At 42.9% G+C, this 18,171-nt stretch overlaps 2 protein-coding genes across 2 annotated transcripts; one reads left to right on the plus strand and one right to left on the minus strand.

The window, feature by feature from the left end:
• Positions 1–3,120: 3,120 nt before the first annotated feature.
• Positions 3,121–10,444, plus strand: LOC139540633 (P-selectin-like). Its single transcript, XM_071344443.1, has 11 exons — positions 3,121–3,131; positions 3,626–3,969; positions 4,094–4,285; positions 4,537–4,728; positions 4,932–5,108; positions 6,162–6,353; positions 6,557–6,730; positions 8,024–8,215; positions 8,420–8,596; positions 9,752–9,865; positions 10,035–10,444. Exons 1-11 carry the CDS (start codon positions 3,121–3,123, stop codon positions 10,115–10,117), a joined length of 1,848 nt encoding a protein of 615 aa, XP_071200544.1. The 3' UTR covers positions 10,118–10,444.
• Positions 10,445–13,019: 2,575 nt separating this feature from the next.
• Positions 13,020–17,402, minus strand: LOC139541639 (volume-regulated anion channel subunit LRRC8B-like). Its single transcript, XM_071346513.1, has 4 exons — positions 17,218–17,402; positions 15,100–17,046; positions 14,710–14,799; positions 13,020–14,269 (listed from the first exon to the last, which is right to left on the minus strand). Exons 1-4 carry the CDS (start codon positions 17,353–17,355, stop codon positions 13,979–13,981), a joined length of 2,466 nt encoding a protein of 821 aa, XP_071202614.1. The 5' UTR covers positions 17,356–17,402; the 3' UTR covers positions 13,020–13,978.
• Positions 17,403–18,171: the final 769 nt, after the last annotated feature.

Below are 18,171 nucleotides of genomic sequence, written 5' to 3' on the forward strand. Positions count from 1 at the left end.
AAACGGGGACCGAGAGACTGAAAAACACCTATCTCAAGGCCATCAGACTGTTAAACAGCCATCACTAACATTGAGTGGCTGCTGCCAACATACTGACTCAACTCTAGCCACTTTAATAATGGAAAAATTGATGTAATCAATTTATCACTAGCCACTTTATATAATGCTTACATTACTCATCTCATATGTACACTAGCCACTTTAAACAATGTCACTTAATATAATGTTTTCATACCCTACATTACTCATCTCATATGTATATACTGTACTCTATACCATCTACTGCATCTTGCCTATGCCGTTCGGGCATCACTCATTCATATATTTTTATGTACATATTCGTATTCATTCCTTTACAGGTAGTTGTTGTGAAATTGTTAGGTTATATTACTTGTTAGATATTACTGCATGGTCGGAACTAGAAGCACAAGCATTTCGCTACACTCGCATTAACATCTGCTAACCATGTGTGTGACAAATAAATTTGATTTGAAAATTTGAGTTAAGAACAAATTCTTATTTTCAATGACGGCCTACCGGGGAACAGTGCCATCATTCTGCCTTGTTCAGGGGCAGAACGACAGATTTGTACCTTGTCAGCTCAGGGATTCGAGTTTGCAACCTTTCGGTTACTAGTCCAATGCTCTAACCACTAGGCTACCCTGCCGCCCCAAAAATAAAGGTAAAAATCTGTCGTTCTGCCCCTGAACAAGGCAGGTAACCCACTGTTCCTAGGCCGTCATTGAAAATAAGAATTTGTTCTTAACTGACTTGCCTAGTTAAATAAAGGTAAAATAAATGTAGGTAGGGGTAAAGTGACTATGAATAGATAATTAACAGCGAGTAGCAGCAGTGTAAAAACAAGGGGGGGGGGGGTGTCAATGTAAATAGTCAGGGTGGTCATTTGATTAATTGTTCAGCAGTCTTATGGCTTGGGGGTAGAAGCTGTTAAGGAGCCTTCTGGACCTAGACTTGGCGCTCCGATACCACGTGCCGTGCGGTAGCAGAGAGAACAGTCTATGACTTGGGTGACTGCAGTCTTTGACAATTTTTTGTGCCTTCCTCTGACACCGCCTGTTATAGAGGTCCTGGATGGCAGGAAGCTTGGCCACAGTGATGTACTGGGCTGTACACACACTACCCTCCGTAGCGCCTTATGGTCGGATGCCGAGCAGTTGCCATACCAGGCGATGATGCAACCAGTCAGGATGCTCTTGATGGTGCAGCTGTAGAACTTTTTGACGATCTGGGGACCCATGCCAAATCTTTTCAGTCTCCTGAGGGGGAAAAGGCATTGTTGTGCCCTCTTGTTGTCTTGGTGTGGTTGGACCATGATAGTTTGTTGGTGATGTAGACACCAAGGAACTTGAATCTCTCAAACCGCTCCACTACATCCCCATCGATGTGAATAGGGGCATGTTCGGGCCCTCCTTTTCCTGTAGTCCACGATCAGCTCCTTTGTTTCGCTCACATTGAGGGAGAGGTTGTTGTCCTGGCACCTCACATTTTATGCAACATTACCTAGCTGGGCAGGCAATGGTGTTTCATTAAGAAAGTTCACATATTTTCCACCTTTTTTTCCCAGCCTTCTTGCCATTACTTCTAGTTAAGGAGGAAATCAACGCTTTTGCAGCCTGAATGGAGAATGTTTTAGGTACGAACCGGTCCACGGGGGATACAAGTGCCTTGCCGACAGCATACAATGCGTTTGGACGGTGAAATGAAACCCTCAATACTAGATGAATATCGCCCTCTGCTGGCCTTTAGGCTACACATCCCTGGTCTGTGGGCATTGCCAACCAGTTTTAGATAACTTAAACCACAGATAGCAAATTCATTTGTTAAAAAACAAACATGTCAATAAATAATCAGTGGTGTAAAGTAGTTAAGTAAAAAATATGTTAAAGTAATACTTATGTCGTTTTTGGGGGTGTCTGTACTTTACTATTTATATTTTTTACAACTTTTCCTTTTCCTTCACCACATTCCTAAAGAAAATGATGTATTTTTTACTCCATACATTTTCCCTAACATCCAAAAGTACTTGTTACATTTTGAATAGCTAGCAGGACAAGAAAATGGTCAAATTCATGTACTTATCAAGAGAACATCCCTGGTGTAATCTTCTACTGCCTCTGATCTGGCAGACTCATTAAACACAAATGCTTCGTTTGAAAATTATGTCTGAGTGTTGGAGTGTGCCCCTGGCTATCTGTAAAAAAAAAAAAAAACAAGAACATGGTGCTGTCTGGTTTGCTTAATATAGGGAATTTGAAATGACTTATACTTTTACCTTTAATACTTGAAGTATATTTTAGCAATTACATTTACTTTTGATACTAAAGTATATTTAAAACCAAAAGCGTTTTGACTTTTACTCAAGTAGTATTTTACTGGGTGTCTTTCACTTTGACTTGAGTCATTTTCTATTAAGGTATCTTTCTACAGTATGACAATTTGGTACTTTTTCCACCACTGTAAATAATGTGATCATTTATAGGCCAAATTAACAGCGTAATGAGTTGTTGTCATTGGAGAAGATTTTGCATCACTTATAGCAAAAGTTTTATGGTGGATTTCATTGATTGAAAAAAGTATATAAATGTGATAAATAACTATAGTATGCAGTTTGAATACATTTCAGTAACCTGTCAGTTGGACAAAAACATCTGCATTGAATCAGGTAGGCCTAGGTTTCATCATTAGAATAACATTGATCCAATTTGTCATTATGACAAGTCTTCTTATTGGCGATGGGGCTCCCCTCCCTCAGCCACTGCCTGTCACCAAGGGAGTAACCCTAGGCTCGTTCCTAGGCCTCAATCTTCTCAATTTACATCAACAACATATCTCTCAGGCAGTAGGAAGCTCTCTCATCCATTTATATGCAGATGATACAGTCTTAAACTCAGCTGGCCCCTCCCCGGATTTAGTTTTAAATGCTCTACAACAAAGCTTTCTTTGTGTCCAACAAGCTTTCTCTACCCTTAACCTTGTTCTGAACACCTCCAAAACAAAGGTCATGTGGTTTGGTAAGCAGAATGCCCCTCTCCCCACAGGTGTGATTACTACGAGGGTTTATATTTTTAAGGTAGTCAACTCATACAAGTACTTGGAAGTATGGCTAGAAGGTAGGTACACTGTCCTTCTCTCAGCACATATCAAAGCTGCGGGCTAAAGTTAAATCTAGACTTGGTTTCCACTATCGTAATCGCTCCTTTCACCCCAGCCGCCAAACTAACCCTGATTCAGATTACCATCCTTCCCATGCTAGATTACGGAGACATCATTTATAGATCGGCAGGTAAGGGTGCTCTCGAGCGACTGGATGTACGTAACCATTCGGCCATCAGATTTAAAATCAAATCAAACTTGTCACATGCGCCGAATACAACAAGTGTAGACCTTACCGTGAAATGCTTACTTGCCACCAATGCTCCTTATAGGACACATCACTGCACTCTTCTGTAAACTGGTAATCTCTGTGTACCTGTCGCAAGACCCACTGGTTGTTGCTAATTTATAAAAACCCTCTTAGGTCTCACTCCCTCCTATCTGAGATATCTACTGCAGCCCTCATCCTCCACATACAACACCCGATCTGCCAGTCACATTCTGTTAACAGCATCCTGCCCAGGCAGACCAACTATTACTGGATAGGGATCCGTAAGGTGGACGACGTGTGGACCTGGGTGGGGACCAATAAGACCCTGACTAAAGAGGCAGAGAACTGGGCAGACGGAGAACCCAACAACGGGGGGAACAACGAGGACTGTGTGGAGATGTACATCAAGAGAGAGAAGGACACAGGGAAGTGGAACGACGAGACGTGTATGAAGAAGAAAACGGCTCTGTGCTTCACAGCCTCGTGTCAGAGCGACTCATGTTACCATGGAGAGTGTGTGGAGACCATCAACAGCCACCACTGTAAATGCTTTGAGGGCTTCTACGGAGAGCAGTGTGAACACGGTAAGCAAGCCAGGATGATATAGTCCAATAATCTAATACAGGCAGTATGAAACCAACTGCATTGTGCTATCACATTCAAAGTTCTCTTAAATGTAACTCGTTGCCTGTTTTCCTTTGTCGGCAGTTGTTGAATGTAAGATGGAGGAGGTCACTGTCCCTGCTAAAGGCAGTGTCAGTTGCTCTCACCCCAATGGGAATTTCTCCTTTGACTCGACGTGTCAGTATTCCTGTGAAGAGGGGTACCGACTGAGCAGCTCCGGGCCTGTGAGATGCACAGCCTCAGAATCATGGTCAGAACAGCCTCCCACCTGTGAATGTAAGTATATCCTCTTATAAACCTTATAAATAAGGTGTTCTGGAAAGACTAATAAGAGAATAAAATAACAGCCACCATTTGTCGTAACGTTTTGATTTGTACTTTCTTTGAATTACTTCAGTGTCTTGCTATTGGTCTTCATACCAGTATGACAGCTTAGACCTCCTGTATTTCAGTTGTTGTGTATCTTGAGTAATGTCTTCATCGTGACACATTTAGTCATGTATTGCGATCTGCCCTCTCCTCCTCAGTGGTCTTATGCAGTGAGCTGTATGAACCAGGGAAGGGATCCATGGCCTGCTCCCATCCCCTGGGCTCCTTCAGCTACCTGTCCACCTGTACCTTTACCTGTGAGGAGGGCTATGAGAGGCTGGCCTCCAGCTCTGCTACCCTGCAGTGTGGAGCCTCGGGACAGAGGAACGACTCACAGCCGCAGTGTGTTGGTGTGTACAGGTTCTGCATATCTGTAAACGTAGCCCCCATAACATGTTACATCAACTGTAGTTGCTATAAATATATGAATGACACAGGACATTTTACATTCAGAAATATCTAGGAGGACAAATAGAGTTTTGTAATTGTATGACAGTAGAATTGTCTCTGGACACAGACTGACCACTGCACCACTATTCACTCTGTCTTGCAGCTGTAAGCTGCCCTACCCTCCAGCAGCCACAAGATGGCGCTATCAGCTGTGGAGAAGACTTCACCTATGGAAGTAGCTGTAACTTTAGCTGCTCTGAGGGTTATCTCCTCAAGGGGGCGATCACGGTGACCTGCACATCAGCTGCTGAGTGGAGTGAGGAGATACCACACTGTGAAGGTAAGGACAAACTTTTTTGCATCTTTAAAATAGACCTGATTTAAACCATTGTCTATATTGACAAGAGTTTTTAAATCAATTTAAACCAATGTATGTATTGACAAGAAAGAGATTTGACCACTCTAACAATGGAAGAACATGTCCTCAAAGATGGATGGAGATGGTGAGAACAGGTGGGACCATTCTAGCCAATGAGAGGGCAGATATGCGTGTGAACAACAGACCATAGAAACAGATTGAGGACTCATCTCTGTATCTCAATCAAATTTATTTATAAAGCCCTTCTTACATCTGCTGATGTCACAAAGTGCTGTACAGAAACCCAGCCTAAAACCCCAAACAGCAAGCAACGCAGGTGTAGAAGCACGGTGGCAAGGAAAAACTCCCTAGAAAGGCCAGAACCTAGGAAGAAACCTAGAGAGGAACCAGGCTATGAGGGGTGGCCAGTCCTCTTCTGGCTGTGCCGGGTGGAGATTATAACAGAACATGGCCAAGATGTTCAAATGTTCATAGATGACCAGCAGGGTCAAATAATAATAATTACAGTGGTTGTCGAGGGTGCAGCAAGTCAGCACCTCAGGAGTAAATGTCAGTTGGCTTTTCATAGCCGATCATTCAGAGAATCTCTACCACTCCTGCTGTCTCTAGAGAGTTGAAAACAGCAGGTCTGGGACAGGTAGCACGTCCGGTGAACAGTTCAGGGTTCCATAGCCGCAGGCGGAACAGTTGAAACTGGAGCAGCAGCACGGCAAGGTGGACTGGGGACAGCAAGGAGTCATCAGGCCAGGTAGTCCTGAGGCATGGTCCTAGGGCTCAGGTCCTCTGAGAGAGAGAACGAATTGGATAGAGCATACTTAAATTCACACAGGACACCGGATAAGACAGGAGAAATACTCCAGATATAACAGGCTGACCCTAGCCCCCCGACACATAAACTACTGCAGCATAAATACTGGAGGCTGAGTTAGGAAGGGGGCTATCTGTGCCATTATAGAATCTGTGACAGCAATGACACATTTAGTAATGTATTGCAAACTGCCCTCTCCTCCTCAGTGGTCTTATGCAGTGAGCTGTATGAACCAGGGAAGGGTTCCATGGCCTGCTCCCATCCCCTGGGCTCCTTCAGCTACCTGTCCACCTGTAGCTTTACCTGTGAGGAGGGCTATGAGAGGCTGGCCTCCAGCTCTGCTACCCTGCAGTGTGGAGCCTCGGGACAGTGGAACGACTCACAGCCGCAGTGTGTTGGTGTGTACAGGTTCTGCATATCTGTAAACGTAGCCCCCATAACATGTTACATCAACTGTAGTTGCTAAAATATATGAACGACACAGGACATTTTACATTCAGAAATATCTAGGAGGACAAATATAGTTTGTAATTGTATGACAGTCTAGAATTGTCTCTGGACACAGACTGACCACTGCACCACTATTCACTCTGTCTTGCAGCTGTAAGCTGCCCTACCCTCCAGCAGCCACAGGATGGCGCTATCAGCTGTGGAGAAGACACCTATGGAAGCAGCTGTAACTTTAGCTGCTCTGAGGGTTATCTCCTCAAGGGGGCGATCACGGTGTCCTGCACATCAGCTGCTGAGTGGAGTGAGGAGATACCACACTGTGAAGGTAAGGACAAACTTTTTTCAATTTTTAAAATAGACCTGATTTAAACGATTGTCTATATTGACAAGAGTTTTTAAACAAATTAATACAATGTCTTTATTGACAATAATTTCTTAATCAATTTAAAATGTATTTATTGACAAAATAGACATATGACCACTCTATCAATGGAAAAACATGTCCTCAAAGATGGCGAGAACAGGTGGGACCATTCTAGCCAATGAGAGGGCAGAGATGCCTGTGAACAACAGACCATAGAAATATATGTGTTTTATTTTATTGTATTTAAACGTTATTTAACTAGGCAAGTCAATTAAGAACAAATTCTTATTTAAAACGACGAGCTACCAAAAGGCAAAAGGCCTCCTGCGGGGACCGGGGCTGGAATTAAAAAACTAATAAATTCAGTAAAAATATAGGACAAAACACACATCATGACAAGATAGGTCTCTCTTTATGTAGTGTTGTGTTGTCTAAGTCAACAACATAGCATGGCAGCAACACATGACAACACAGCATGGTACAGTAGCAACACAATATAACAACATGGCAGCAGCACAACATGGCAGCAGCACAACATGGTAGCAATACAAAACAGGGTACAAACATTATTGCGCACATACAACAACACAAAGAGCAAGAAGGTAGAGACAACAATACATCATGCAAAGCAGCCACAACTGTCAGTAAGAGTGTCCATGATTTAAGTCTTTGAATTAAGAGATTGACATAAAACTGTTCAGTTTGAGTGTTTGTTGCAGCTCGTTCCAGTCCCTAGCTGCCGCGAACTGAAAAGACAAGCAACCCTGGGTGTGCTTTGGGGACCTTTAACAGAATGTGACTGACTGAACGGGGGTTGTATGTGGAGGATGAGGGCTGCAGTAGATATCTCAGATAGGGGGGAGTGAGGCCTAAGAGGGTTTTATAAATAAGCATCAACCAGTGGGTCTTGTGACAGGTTTACAGAGAAGACCAGTTGACAGAGGAGTATAGAGTGCAGTGATGTGTCCTATAAGGAGCATTGGAGGCAAATCTGATGGCCGAATGTTAAAGAACATCTAGCCACTCGAGAGCACCCTTACCTGCCGATCTATAAATTACATCTCCACAATCTAGCATGGGTAGGATGGTCATCTGAATCAGGGTTAGTTTGGCAGCTGGGGTGAAAGAGGAAGGATTACAATAGAGGAAACCAAGTCTAGATAGAGGACTCATCTCTGTATCTGTGCCATTATAGAGTCTGTGACAGCATTGACACATTTAGTCATGTATTGCGGTCTGCCCTCTCCTCCTCAGTGGTCTTATGCAGTGAGCTGTATGAACCTGGGAAGGGATCCATGACCTGCTCCCATCCCCTGGGCTCCTTCAGCTACCTGTCCACCTGTAGCTTTACCTGTGAGGAGGGCTATGAGAGGCTGGCCTCCAGCTCTGCTACCCTGCAGTGTGGAGCCTCGGGACAGTGGAACGACTCACAGCCGCAGTGTGTTGGTGTGTACAGGTTCTGCATATCTGTAAACGTAGCCGCCATAACATGTTACATCAACTGTAGTTGCTATAAATATATGAATGACACAGGACATTTTACATTCAGAAATATCTAGGAGGACAAATAGAGTTTGTAATTGTCTGACAGTCTAGAATTGTCTCTGGACACAGACTGACCACTGCACCACTATTCACTCTGTCTTGCAGCTGTAAGCTGCCCTACCCTCCAAGAGCCACAGGATGGCGCTATCAGCTGTGGAGAAGACTTCACCTATGGAAGCAGCTGTAACTTTAGCTGCTCTGAGGGTTATCTCCTCAAGGGGGCGATCACGGTGACCTGCACATCAGCTGCTGAGTGGAGTGAGGAGATACCACACTGTGAAGGTAAGGACAAACTGTTTTCAATTTTTAAAATAGACCTGATTTAAACGATTGTCTATATTGACAAGAGTTTTTAAACCGATGTCTTTATTGACTAGATAGACATATGACCACTCTAACAATGGAAATACATGTCCTCAAAGATGCAAGGCAGGCGGGAGGAGGCGAGAATGTTGAAGTATTACATTTCCTTCTTCTTCATTGGCCGATTGTTCACAACTCATAGAATCCCCACCAAGGTGACTACTTGAAACGGGTGGAGACCTTCAATGGCAATCTCCCTGCTAAAAGGCTTATATCAATGACTAGTCCCCCATCTATCTCTATGACAACATCATTTTTTATCAAAGTTGCTGAAATGCCAAGTGCGTCCACTTATATCAGTGCATTCGTAAAACGAAATGTATTTATTTAACTAGGAAAGTCAGTTAAGAACAATTTCTTATTTACAATGACAGCCTACCCCGGACAACACTGGGCCAATTGTGTGCCAGCTGTGATGCAGCCTGGATACGAACCAGGGACTGCAGTGACGCCTCTTGCATTGAGATGCAGTGCATTAGACCGCTGCGCCACTCGGGAGCTGAGTAAAACCTCTCACTTCGCCTCTTCCTCTCCTGTTTAATCTCAGTCAATTTACACATTTACACACAATACTAAAACAGTATAGACTGAGTTTAAATGGAGAGAAAGAGGTGAAGTGAGAGGTTTTACTCAGCTCGAGTGTACAAAATATTAAGAACACCTGCTCTTTCCATGACAACGACTGACCAGGTGAATCCAGGTGAACGCTATGATCACTTATTGATGTCACTTGTTAAATCAACTTCAATCAGTGTAGATGAAGGGGAGGAAACAGGTTAAATAAGGATTTTTAAGCCTTAAGACAATTGGATTGTGTGAGACACAATCAAACAGAATATTCTGTGAGACACAGCCAAATTGAAATTCTGTGAGACAACCAAACTGGATATTCGCTGGTCATCAGGACAAAGTATGTCTTATGTAGCGGTTATAAAGGCTTTATGAATGCATATCCTACATAAGGGGGCTACCAAAATACGAACATTTTTTGAGAGGGTTGTAGTCAGTGATGTGACCGATCAGTTGATTCAGATTGTTTGACTGTTTTCCTCTGTTGTTTCTTGTTTCCTCCAGCCACACCTGAGCCTCCATTGAACCCCACTATCCTAGGCCTGGCAGCAGGGGGCGCTGTGTCATTATCTGGCCTGTCTCTGGCTGCATGGCTCCTCAAACGAATCAGACAGAAAGGTAAACACAGAAGAAGGCCCTTATCTTCTCCACTCACAGTCATTGGCTAGGAATAAGAAAGACATAAGAAATTCAAAAACATCCCTGTTTCATAACACAGATTTGATTCAGAATGGCTATTTCTTACTTGACAATATTCATCAATATGCTCTTCATTGCCTCCTTCCAGCTAACAAGTTTGATCTGAACAGCACCTCAGACATTGAGGAACCTTTACAGACCTACAGGAACAGCATCGACAGCCTCATATAGAGACCAACAACAGTAACAGCAGGAACAACAGCAGGAACAACTGCAGGAACAACAGCAGGAACAACAGCAGGAACAACAGCAGGAACAACAGCAGGAACAACAGCAGGAACAACAGCAGGAACAGGCTGGCTCTGTTTTCAAAGAAGATCTGCTGGTCACACCTGGATCACAGTTCCTCAGTATTGTAATGCAGTAGGTTAGATAGCCTTGAATCATCTGACTGGGAGAGAGGTGCTACGTTGAGTATACAGAATCATCTGTTCTCATGATGGTCCTACAGAAAATGTATTTTTTCTCCCTAAGGGAGTTTTGTATTGAACAAATTGTTTTATTTATTTTTAAACCACAGTCTGTGTGTTACAGAATTACATTTGATATTGAAAAAGTGTCTTTTTAAATATAATAAACGTTTCAAACATTGTCAATAATGTTCTTATTTTTTCCATTATTTTCTGTCCGATGCTTTTTATAATAGCTGCAAATAAATAGTCCATGGCTTTTTGAGTTCAAATGTACCAACAGAGAGCAAAATTACCTCAAATACACCAGTAGAATAAGAAGGTAGAGTGGCACGAAAGGATCCCAAGAGGGCTTCCTTCTTTTAAGCCCCTGGTTGCTTTAGCAACCTCTGACATTTTCCCAGGAAGCCCAAATCCCTACAACAAAATCCCCTCAGAATGATCTCAAACTGTGTTTCTAATAAACAATCAAATAAACACAGACTACCCCTTGCAAATCAGGAAACTCTTGGGTATGTTGTGTCTGACTGTCATTACAATTGCTTCACAGAAACCTGGTAAAATGATGTTTGTAGTGTAGCTAGCCACTAAATGGCTCTGAATTCACTGTCAGCATGCAGTCAAAGCTGTAACCACACAGAGCACAGTATGAAACTGCTTCTCCAATAGAAATCCCCGATAACACTCAGGCGATGTCATGGCAATGTTGGCTAGCTAATAACATAGCAAACCAGCTGATCTACCAAATAATATAACAAAAGTATAATTTAGGATATGAAAAAAATACTCCATCAACAGGTTCTGCATTTCAGGAATCACAGTATCAAGTACTCCTGCTGCACTGTTCAGTTATTTAGCCATTTTAATATGATTTAAAAAAATAAAAATAGCCCTAACTGGCTTTCATGCGATTTAAAGGTGACCTCAACTTGTTTGAGGTGTTGGACTCAATGACATTTCCTATCCATTGGAACATTGTGAATGAGTGCCCCATGGTGGCGGTTGGGTTATGGTATGGGCAGGCACAAGCTACAGACAACAAACACAATTGCATTTTTATGGATGGAAATTTGAATGCATAGAGATACCGTGACGAGATCCTGAGACCCATTGTCATGCAATTCATCCGCCGTGATCACCTCATGTTTCAGCATGATAATGCACGGCCCCATGTCACAAGGATCTGTACACAATTCAGAGAAAGCAGAAACTGTCCCAGTTCTTCCATGGCCTGCATACCCACCAGACATGTCCCCCCATTGAGCATGTTTGGGATGCTCTGGATCGACGTGTACGACAGCGTGTTCCAGTTCCTGCCAATATCCAGCAAATTTGCACAGCCATTGAAGAGGAGTGGAACAACATTCCACAGGCCACAATCAACAGCCTGGTCAACTCTACGCAAAGGAGATGTGTCGCACTGAATGAGGCAAATGGTGGTCACACCCAGTGGCGATTTTAGCATGGAAATCTTGGTGGGGCAAAACCTAAAATAAGTGGGATGCATGCCAGCAAAGCCACTACACAACACAACACTAAATAATACATGAATTGCACTATAACGGTGACAAACGGTGCCAACAAACTGTTAGGGCCTACATAAAGCTGTCCCAACAGCAGAGTTCCAACAGTTGAAATTCCAGAGTAGCCTATTCATGCCCAGGTATTGTCATAACGATCAATTCCGGTCTGTGGCCGTTGTTGTAGTGTGGGTTGGTGTATATATATGTATGCACAGAGTACCAGAGAGCAGTATCATTTCATCCACTGGATAAGACTAGAAACATATCCTTTGGAGATTTACCTGCAAAAGAGCATCACATTTAAAACGTACAATGGTAAGTACTGTTGAGAGAATTGGTTTATGCCTTAAAATTAAGATGCATTAGTTCGTTTATATACATTTCAGACAGCCAATGTATTTCTCAGTCTGTAAAGTATGGCTTGATGTTGTCTCCACAGGACTTCTGCTCTGCATCACAGCAAGCCAGAAGCCCCAGCTCATGGATCACCCTCTTCCTCCTGTACTCAAGTAAGAAACACATTTCAAAAGATCTATGCATTTCTAAAATCCCACTCATGTAAACTCATTCATGTACTGTATGTCAATATTGACCTTTTTTTATGTCATTCCTCAGTTGTCACCATGTGCAGTAGAGGGCTGCAACACTCAAACTGGACAGTTTTATCTCAATCTCTTCATTCAAAGACTCAAATAATGGACACCTTTACTGACAGTTGTGGCTGCTTGCGTGATGTATTGTTGTCTCTACCTTCTTGCCCTTTGTGCTGTTGTCTGTGCCCAATAATGTTCGTACCATGTTGTGTTGCTACCATGCTGTGTTGTCATGTTGTGTTGCTACCATGCTGTGTTGTCATGTGTTGCTGCCTTGCTATGTTGTTGTCTTAGGTCTTTCTTTATCTAGTGTTGTGGTGTCTCTCTTGTCGTGATGTGTGTTTTGTCCTATATTTATATATATTTTTATTTTTAATCCCAGCCCCCGTCCCCACAGGCCTTTTGCCTTTTGGAAGACTGTCATTGTACATAATAATTTGTTCTTAACTGACTTGCCTAGTTTTAAAAAAAAGATTAAAAAAAACAAACAATTATTGTGGATATGGGCTGATAAGACTTGCCCAGTCTTTCAAAAACAGTGTCACGGTTAAGTTCACAAAATCACACTTTTATTTGTATGTGGCACGAGTAACACTAAGTGACCACAGTTATGTGACTAGTCTGACCACACAGGCTAAACCACGGCAATCATCATTATAAAAACAAATGGTCGTGTTATGAAATGCCCAACAGGAGCTCAGTATAAAATGTAAGTATTTTTTTTATCAAACAGAACTCGTCAGTGGTCCACTGTAAACAATGACTGTATATTGTACTTGGCAGTAACAGAGTGGATTGGAACATGGAGTGTTCATTTGGAATAGTCATATTACATTACTATTATAAAAGTAAGTATTTTCCCGTTTACTAGTACTTAACCTAGGCGATTAGTCCTTTGCTCTTATGAGCCTTCAAACGAATAGACAGTTTTCGTACTAATCACTGCATTCTCTACCAGGAAGTTGGTTGGCCCGCTTTGATGTCAAGAAGATTGATACATTGCTATGTTTTCGTTTATAAAGCCCTTTTACAAAAACAATCACTGTACCTAACATCATTACTAACCTTTAGACTTATGAGCTACCACCCCCGGTCTCAGGGATGATTAACTCTGGAAATTCCTTTGGTTTCTACTGAGTTAGTTAAATCAGCTTTCAGTTTTCTTGCACCTTATTTGTTGAACAATCTTCAAAATGTTCTGAAATGTGATGTTTTGGTGCTTCTAAGGTAATTCAGAAATCTGATTGAGGACCTTACTACTGATGAATGTGTTTGTTTTTTGACAGTTTTTCTTTCTGATTGCACTTTGTATTTTAATATGTGTATTTTCTGTAATTTTTGTAATTCAGGGCTCATCTGTAAAAGAGACCTTAGTCTCAGTATGACTCCCAGATAAAATAAATGTTAAATAAGTATCCCCTGTGGCTAGGCCAGGTAAACCACGTAGGCCTACTAATACCCCAGGTTTAAAGCCACTGAGTTGGATGTTCATTTGGGGTAGCCCCATCACATGGAGTATATCACGCTGCAGGCCGTATCTCCATGCCCTGCTGTATTACAGATAATGGGGTTACAGATGAGAGCATTCCCCACTCCTTCAGCCTCCATTTTCCCAAGGTACTCCTTATCAGGCCTCTGGAAGCCCTCCTTGGCAGTGGGGGACAGAGAGTTGAGCAGCCCCTCCTCTACCAGCAGTCCACTAGGCATCAGGCTGTGGCACTCCTCCAGCTCGGCAGGAAGGCTCTCCAGCTGGTTCCCCCTCAGGTCCAACACCACCAGGTTGGTCAGCTCACTCACCTGCACGGTTGAGGTCAATTCCATTTCACTTCAGAAGCCTTTCCCAGAATTGTTTGTGTTATTAAGTCAACTCCTTTTCACTGGAATGAGTGACAAGGTTTTGACATGATAGCACAAACAGACTTGCACTAAGGCTATTCAATTCAGGAACAATACAATACGATACGATATCCTTTATTGTCCATGTACATGGAAATTCATTTTGTGAAATCAGCATACAAATACACAACAAACAAAACAAAACACTTATCACACATGTAATACGGAAAACTATGTAATGATACTAATTAATGCATACATAATTATTCACAGTCCCTGCCACCTACTGTCCAACCATGTATTGGGCCTACATCTGTCCTACAGAAAACCATTGAGGAAAATTTGAATTTCAGTTGACTTCCTGAATTGAAATAGAATTGACCCCAACTCTGCTCACTTACCTGGTGGGGGACCACTGACAGGTTGTTGTGACCTAGCAGTAGGGACTGGAGGGTCTTACACTGGAACATGCCTTCTGGGAGATGGTCAATCTGAGGTATAAGAGATAAAACAAATAGATTCTGATTATAATTCAGCCTGTCGTTCTGATGTCTCTCACTCTCAAAAAAAAGGTACCTATATATTACCATTCTCTCAATACAATGATTTAACACTCAGTTTTTACACTTGCTTTATAAATCTTTTAGGATTGTGGGTTAAGTTAACACAATCAAATAGCCTACACAACTACAATGATGTCCACGTGTCTGTATAAAAAGAAAGTTCCCAAAAACTTGATTAATGAATGAACACATTAAATGTGTAATCATAATCATATATAATATACATACATTATTGTTAGACACATTGAGGAGCTGCAGTCTCTTCAGTTCCTGTATTTCAATGGGAATGGCAGACAGCTTGTTGTGACTGAGGTCTAGCAGATAGAGTCTGCTGCACAGGAACAGCTGTGCTGGCATGCAGCTGATGAGGTTATGAGCCAGGTGAAGCTGCTCCAGGTTGCCCAGCACTCCAACGTGGACTGGGATGTAAATGATACTGTTGTACTTCAGCTTCAGGATAGAGAGCTTGGGAAGGTGCTGGAAACTGATGATCTCCTCAATGGTTTTGAGGTTGTTCCCTTTGAGGTCTATTTCTTGCAGGTTCTTCAGGCTGAAGATATGACTCGGTATCCGCTGGAGATCACAGTTCAGTAGCTCCAAGCAGGTGAGCTGTGACATCATTTTCAGACTCTGCAGGACAGAGAGTTGGGTGCCTTCGTTGTCGACGGACAGCTTCTGTATCGAGGGTATTGAGTTGGTAATCACTTTCGGCATCGCGGTGATGGTGCACTTGATGAATAACACCTTCAGATTCTTGAGCTTGGGTAGGCTGTTGACGAACGTCGTGTTGTCCTGATTGAACATATTTCCATACAGATAGAGCTCAGTCAGGTTACGCAAACTGAAAACCCACCAGGGAGCCTGTTCCACCTCTGTGAACTTCATCCTCAGGATCCTCAGGTTCTCAGATAGAAACCCCAGAGCCATGAGGTCTACGGTGGCAGGAGAATGATCCAGCCAGATCTCTCGCATGTTCCCAAGCTGCGTAAGCTTCTGTGTGAGCCTAGGATCCGGTATCAGCTGCAGCTTGAGCACCTCCAGCTCCCTGATATCGAACACGGCCTCTGGGATGCCGCTGAGGAGCATGAGATGGAGCTCTATCTGGTCCTGAGCGTTACGCATCACCTTCTGGGTCAGCTTCTCCAAAGGCCACATGTAGTTCAGGTTGAGCTGCCTCAGTTTCTTCTCACTGACCTCTGAGAGGAAGACTGCAAAGCGTTTAGAGAACAGAGGGTTATACTGGTCCAGGAGGTGGAGGATGAAGGCAAAGTCATTCTTGACATCGGGGATGTCGCTAAAGCTGCTCTCCTCCCTCACTGAGTCAAAGGAGTACTCCCTGAGAGAGTTTCTCAGCATCCACCAGAAGCTGTAGAAGCAAGTCAAGCTGTAAATGACCATCAGTACTGTGTAAACCAAGGAGAGGAGCCAGAAAATGGTGGCCAGTGAGTGAACACAGTGAAAGGGCTGAAACGGCATCAGCGCTTGGGAATCTACCACACAGTCAACGTCAAACAGAATATGTGAGGCTGCGTAAGGGATATAGGCCAAGGTGAACAGCAGAAACACAATCTTGGTGACTATCTGCCTCATATACAAGTGATAAATTATGTCTTTGTCCTCCACGTGTACTTTCAATTTCTTCACCTTCTCAAAGATAGCTTTGGCCTGCTCACCTTCCTTTTTGTCTAAAACACTAAGGAACTCTGTCCCCATCGGCCTTCTGCTGCTATAGTCTGATGTTGAAGAGGCCTGTGGAGCAGGACAACACATGCTCATTGAGGGCTGGGCCCCACCCTGCTCTGCCACTGTCTCTGACAAGGCCCGTGTGGTCCAGGGAGAATCACAGCATTTGTGTAGAATGGAGACAAAGTGCATGAGTCTGGAGCTGGTGCTAGGGTACTTGAACCACAAGTTGCTTATAATCACAAGAGCCAGAGTCTCTAGCATCACGACGTAGGGGAAGAACTTGGCGAACCAGTGGAGTTGTTTTTCGTAGCACACGGCGTCAACGTAAGCATACTGCTGAAGATCTAGCTTGTAAAGGCCCTTGGGGAGGAGAGGGAAGCTGGCTTCAGTTGTGGCATTCCTTAATGTGGTGCCTCTATGGTTAAAAACCACACAGAAGTCTTCTGATGTCATCTGACAGGGGACGCAGACGATCTTGCGGAGGGTGACCTGAAGGCAAGGGAATTTAAACATAAGGAAGCATCAGAAACGTCATAATAACCTGGAACTAAAGCCTTATACACTGGGAGACAGATGGAATTACATTGAAAATAACAAGAGCTTGGTGAAAAAAAATCGCAATAAAATACAAATGAAACATTTTCTGTTAAAATTCCTTGCCTGCAGGGTTCCTCCGAGGGTTCCGATTGAGAACATCATGATGGAGAGATAGTGACTGAAGACGTCCCACCAGGGCTGGAGAACACGGTACAGAGACTGGCCCTGGGCAAAGTCCTTCAGCTCACCCTCTGAGAGCATCTGAAAGCAAAAAAAATATGTTTTAAGTGAGAAATTAGGCTGGTTTAAAGCCCCCCAAAAAATAAGGAAACATGAACACCACAAGGCCTAACTTCCCCTATGCTCTACCAGGGTTTTGTGCAAATACAACTAACATGAGTCAATTGGTTACAACAATGAGTTTGAAAACCAGTTTTGAGTTTAAACTCTGAAGCAGGTGTAGGGCAGGGGAGGCTGCCTGTAAAGTTAGACTACTTGTTTGATTTTCATGAAAAAGTGAGAGCCGATGTACTGTACTTTTGTGTCTTTACTAATCAATAATTGTATTATTAGCATTTTACCAGTAATACCAGTTGTATTATCAAAATATGTTTAGAAGCTAGCTACAGTAGCTGCCATAATATGGCCCTCATCTAACGTTACATGACAGCTAGCTAACGTTAGCTAGTTAGCTTAAGTGTAGCTAGCTAGCTAATGATGTTACCTAAACAATACCTTTGACTAGCTAAATAGTAACCAACAAAACATTGATAAAAACCGTAGCTACTTCTATTGGTATTTTCTTTGAAGAACAATACGAAACTTCGTGTGAATCACTGTTAGTTAGCTAATAACATCACAGACAGAACAATGAGAACATATTTGATAATATCTAACAAGCGGGAAGAGAGTAGGAGAAAAAAATATGAACTGCCGATGAGTATTATTGACTAAGTGACAGCAAACTGCCCGCTGCAAATTGAGGAGATACAGACACACTCCGCACACTGCTCATAATCTGCAGGTTTTTTTTGGTCTATAAACTTGTAGGGAGTATTTTGACAATATCTATTTAGG

This window comes from Salvelinus alpinus, chromosome 16, assembly GCF_045679555.1.
Source record: "Salvelinus alpinus chromosome 16, SLU_Salpinus.1, whole genome shotgun sequence".
NCBI lineage: Eukaryota > Metazoa > Chordata > Actinopteri > Salmoniformes > Salmonidae > Salvelinus > Salvelinus alpinus.

What these genes read in the sequence shown, in the direction of transcription:
- LOC139540633 (XM_071344443.1), top strand. An exon ending in CGGAGAGCAGTGTGAACACG is followed by an intron (nt 3,970 to 4,093) that starts GTAAGCAAGCCA and finishes CTTTGTCGGCAG; the next exon opens with TTGTTGAATGTAAGATGGAG. An exon ending in GGAGATACCACACTGTGAAG is followed by an intron (nt 6,731 to 8,023) that starts GTAAGGACAAAC and finishes TCTCCTCCTCAG; the next exon opens with TGGTCTTATGCAGTGAGCTG.
- LOC139541639 (XM_071346513.1), bottom strand. Translation starts at nt 17,355, where the DNA reads ATGCTCTCAGAGGGTGAGCTGAAGGACTTTGCCCAGGGCCAGTCTCTG. An exon ending in TCAATGTGTCTAACAATAAT is followed by an intron (nt 14,800 to 15,099) that starts GTATGTATATTA and finishes CTTATACCTCAG; the next exon opens with ATTGACCATCTCCCAGAAGG. An exon ending in TGTCAGTGGTCCCCCACCAG is followed by an intron (nt 14,270 to 14,709) that starts GTAAGTGAGCAG and finishes TCAACCGTGCAG; the next exon opens with GTGAGTGAGCTGACCAACCT.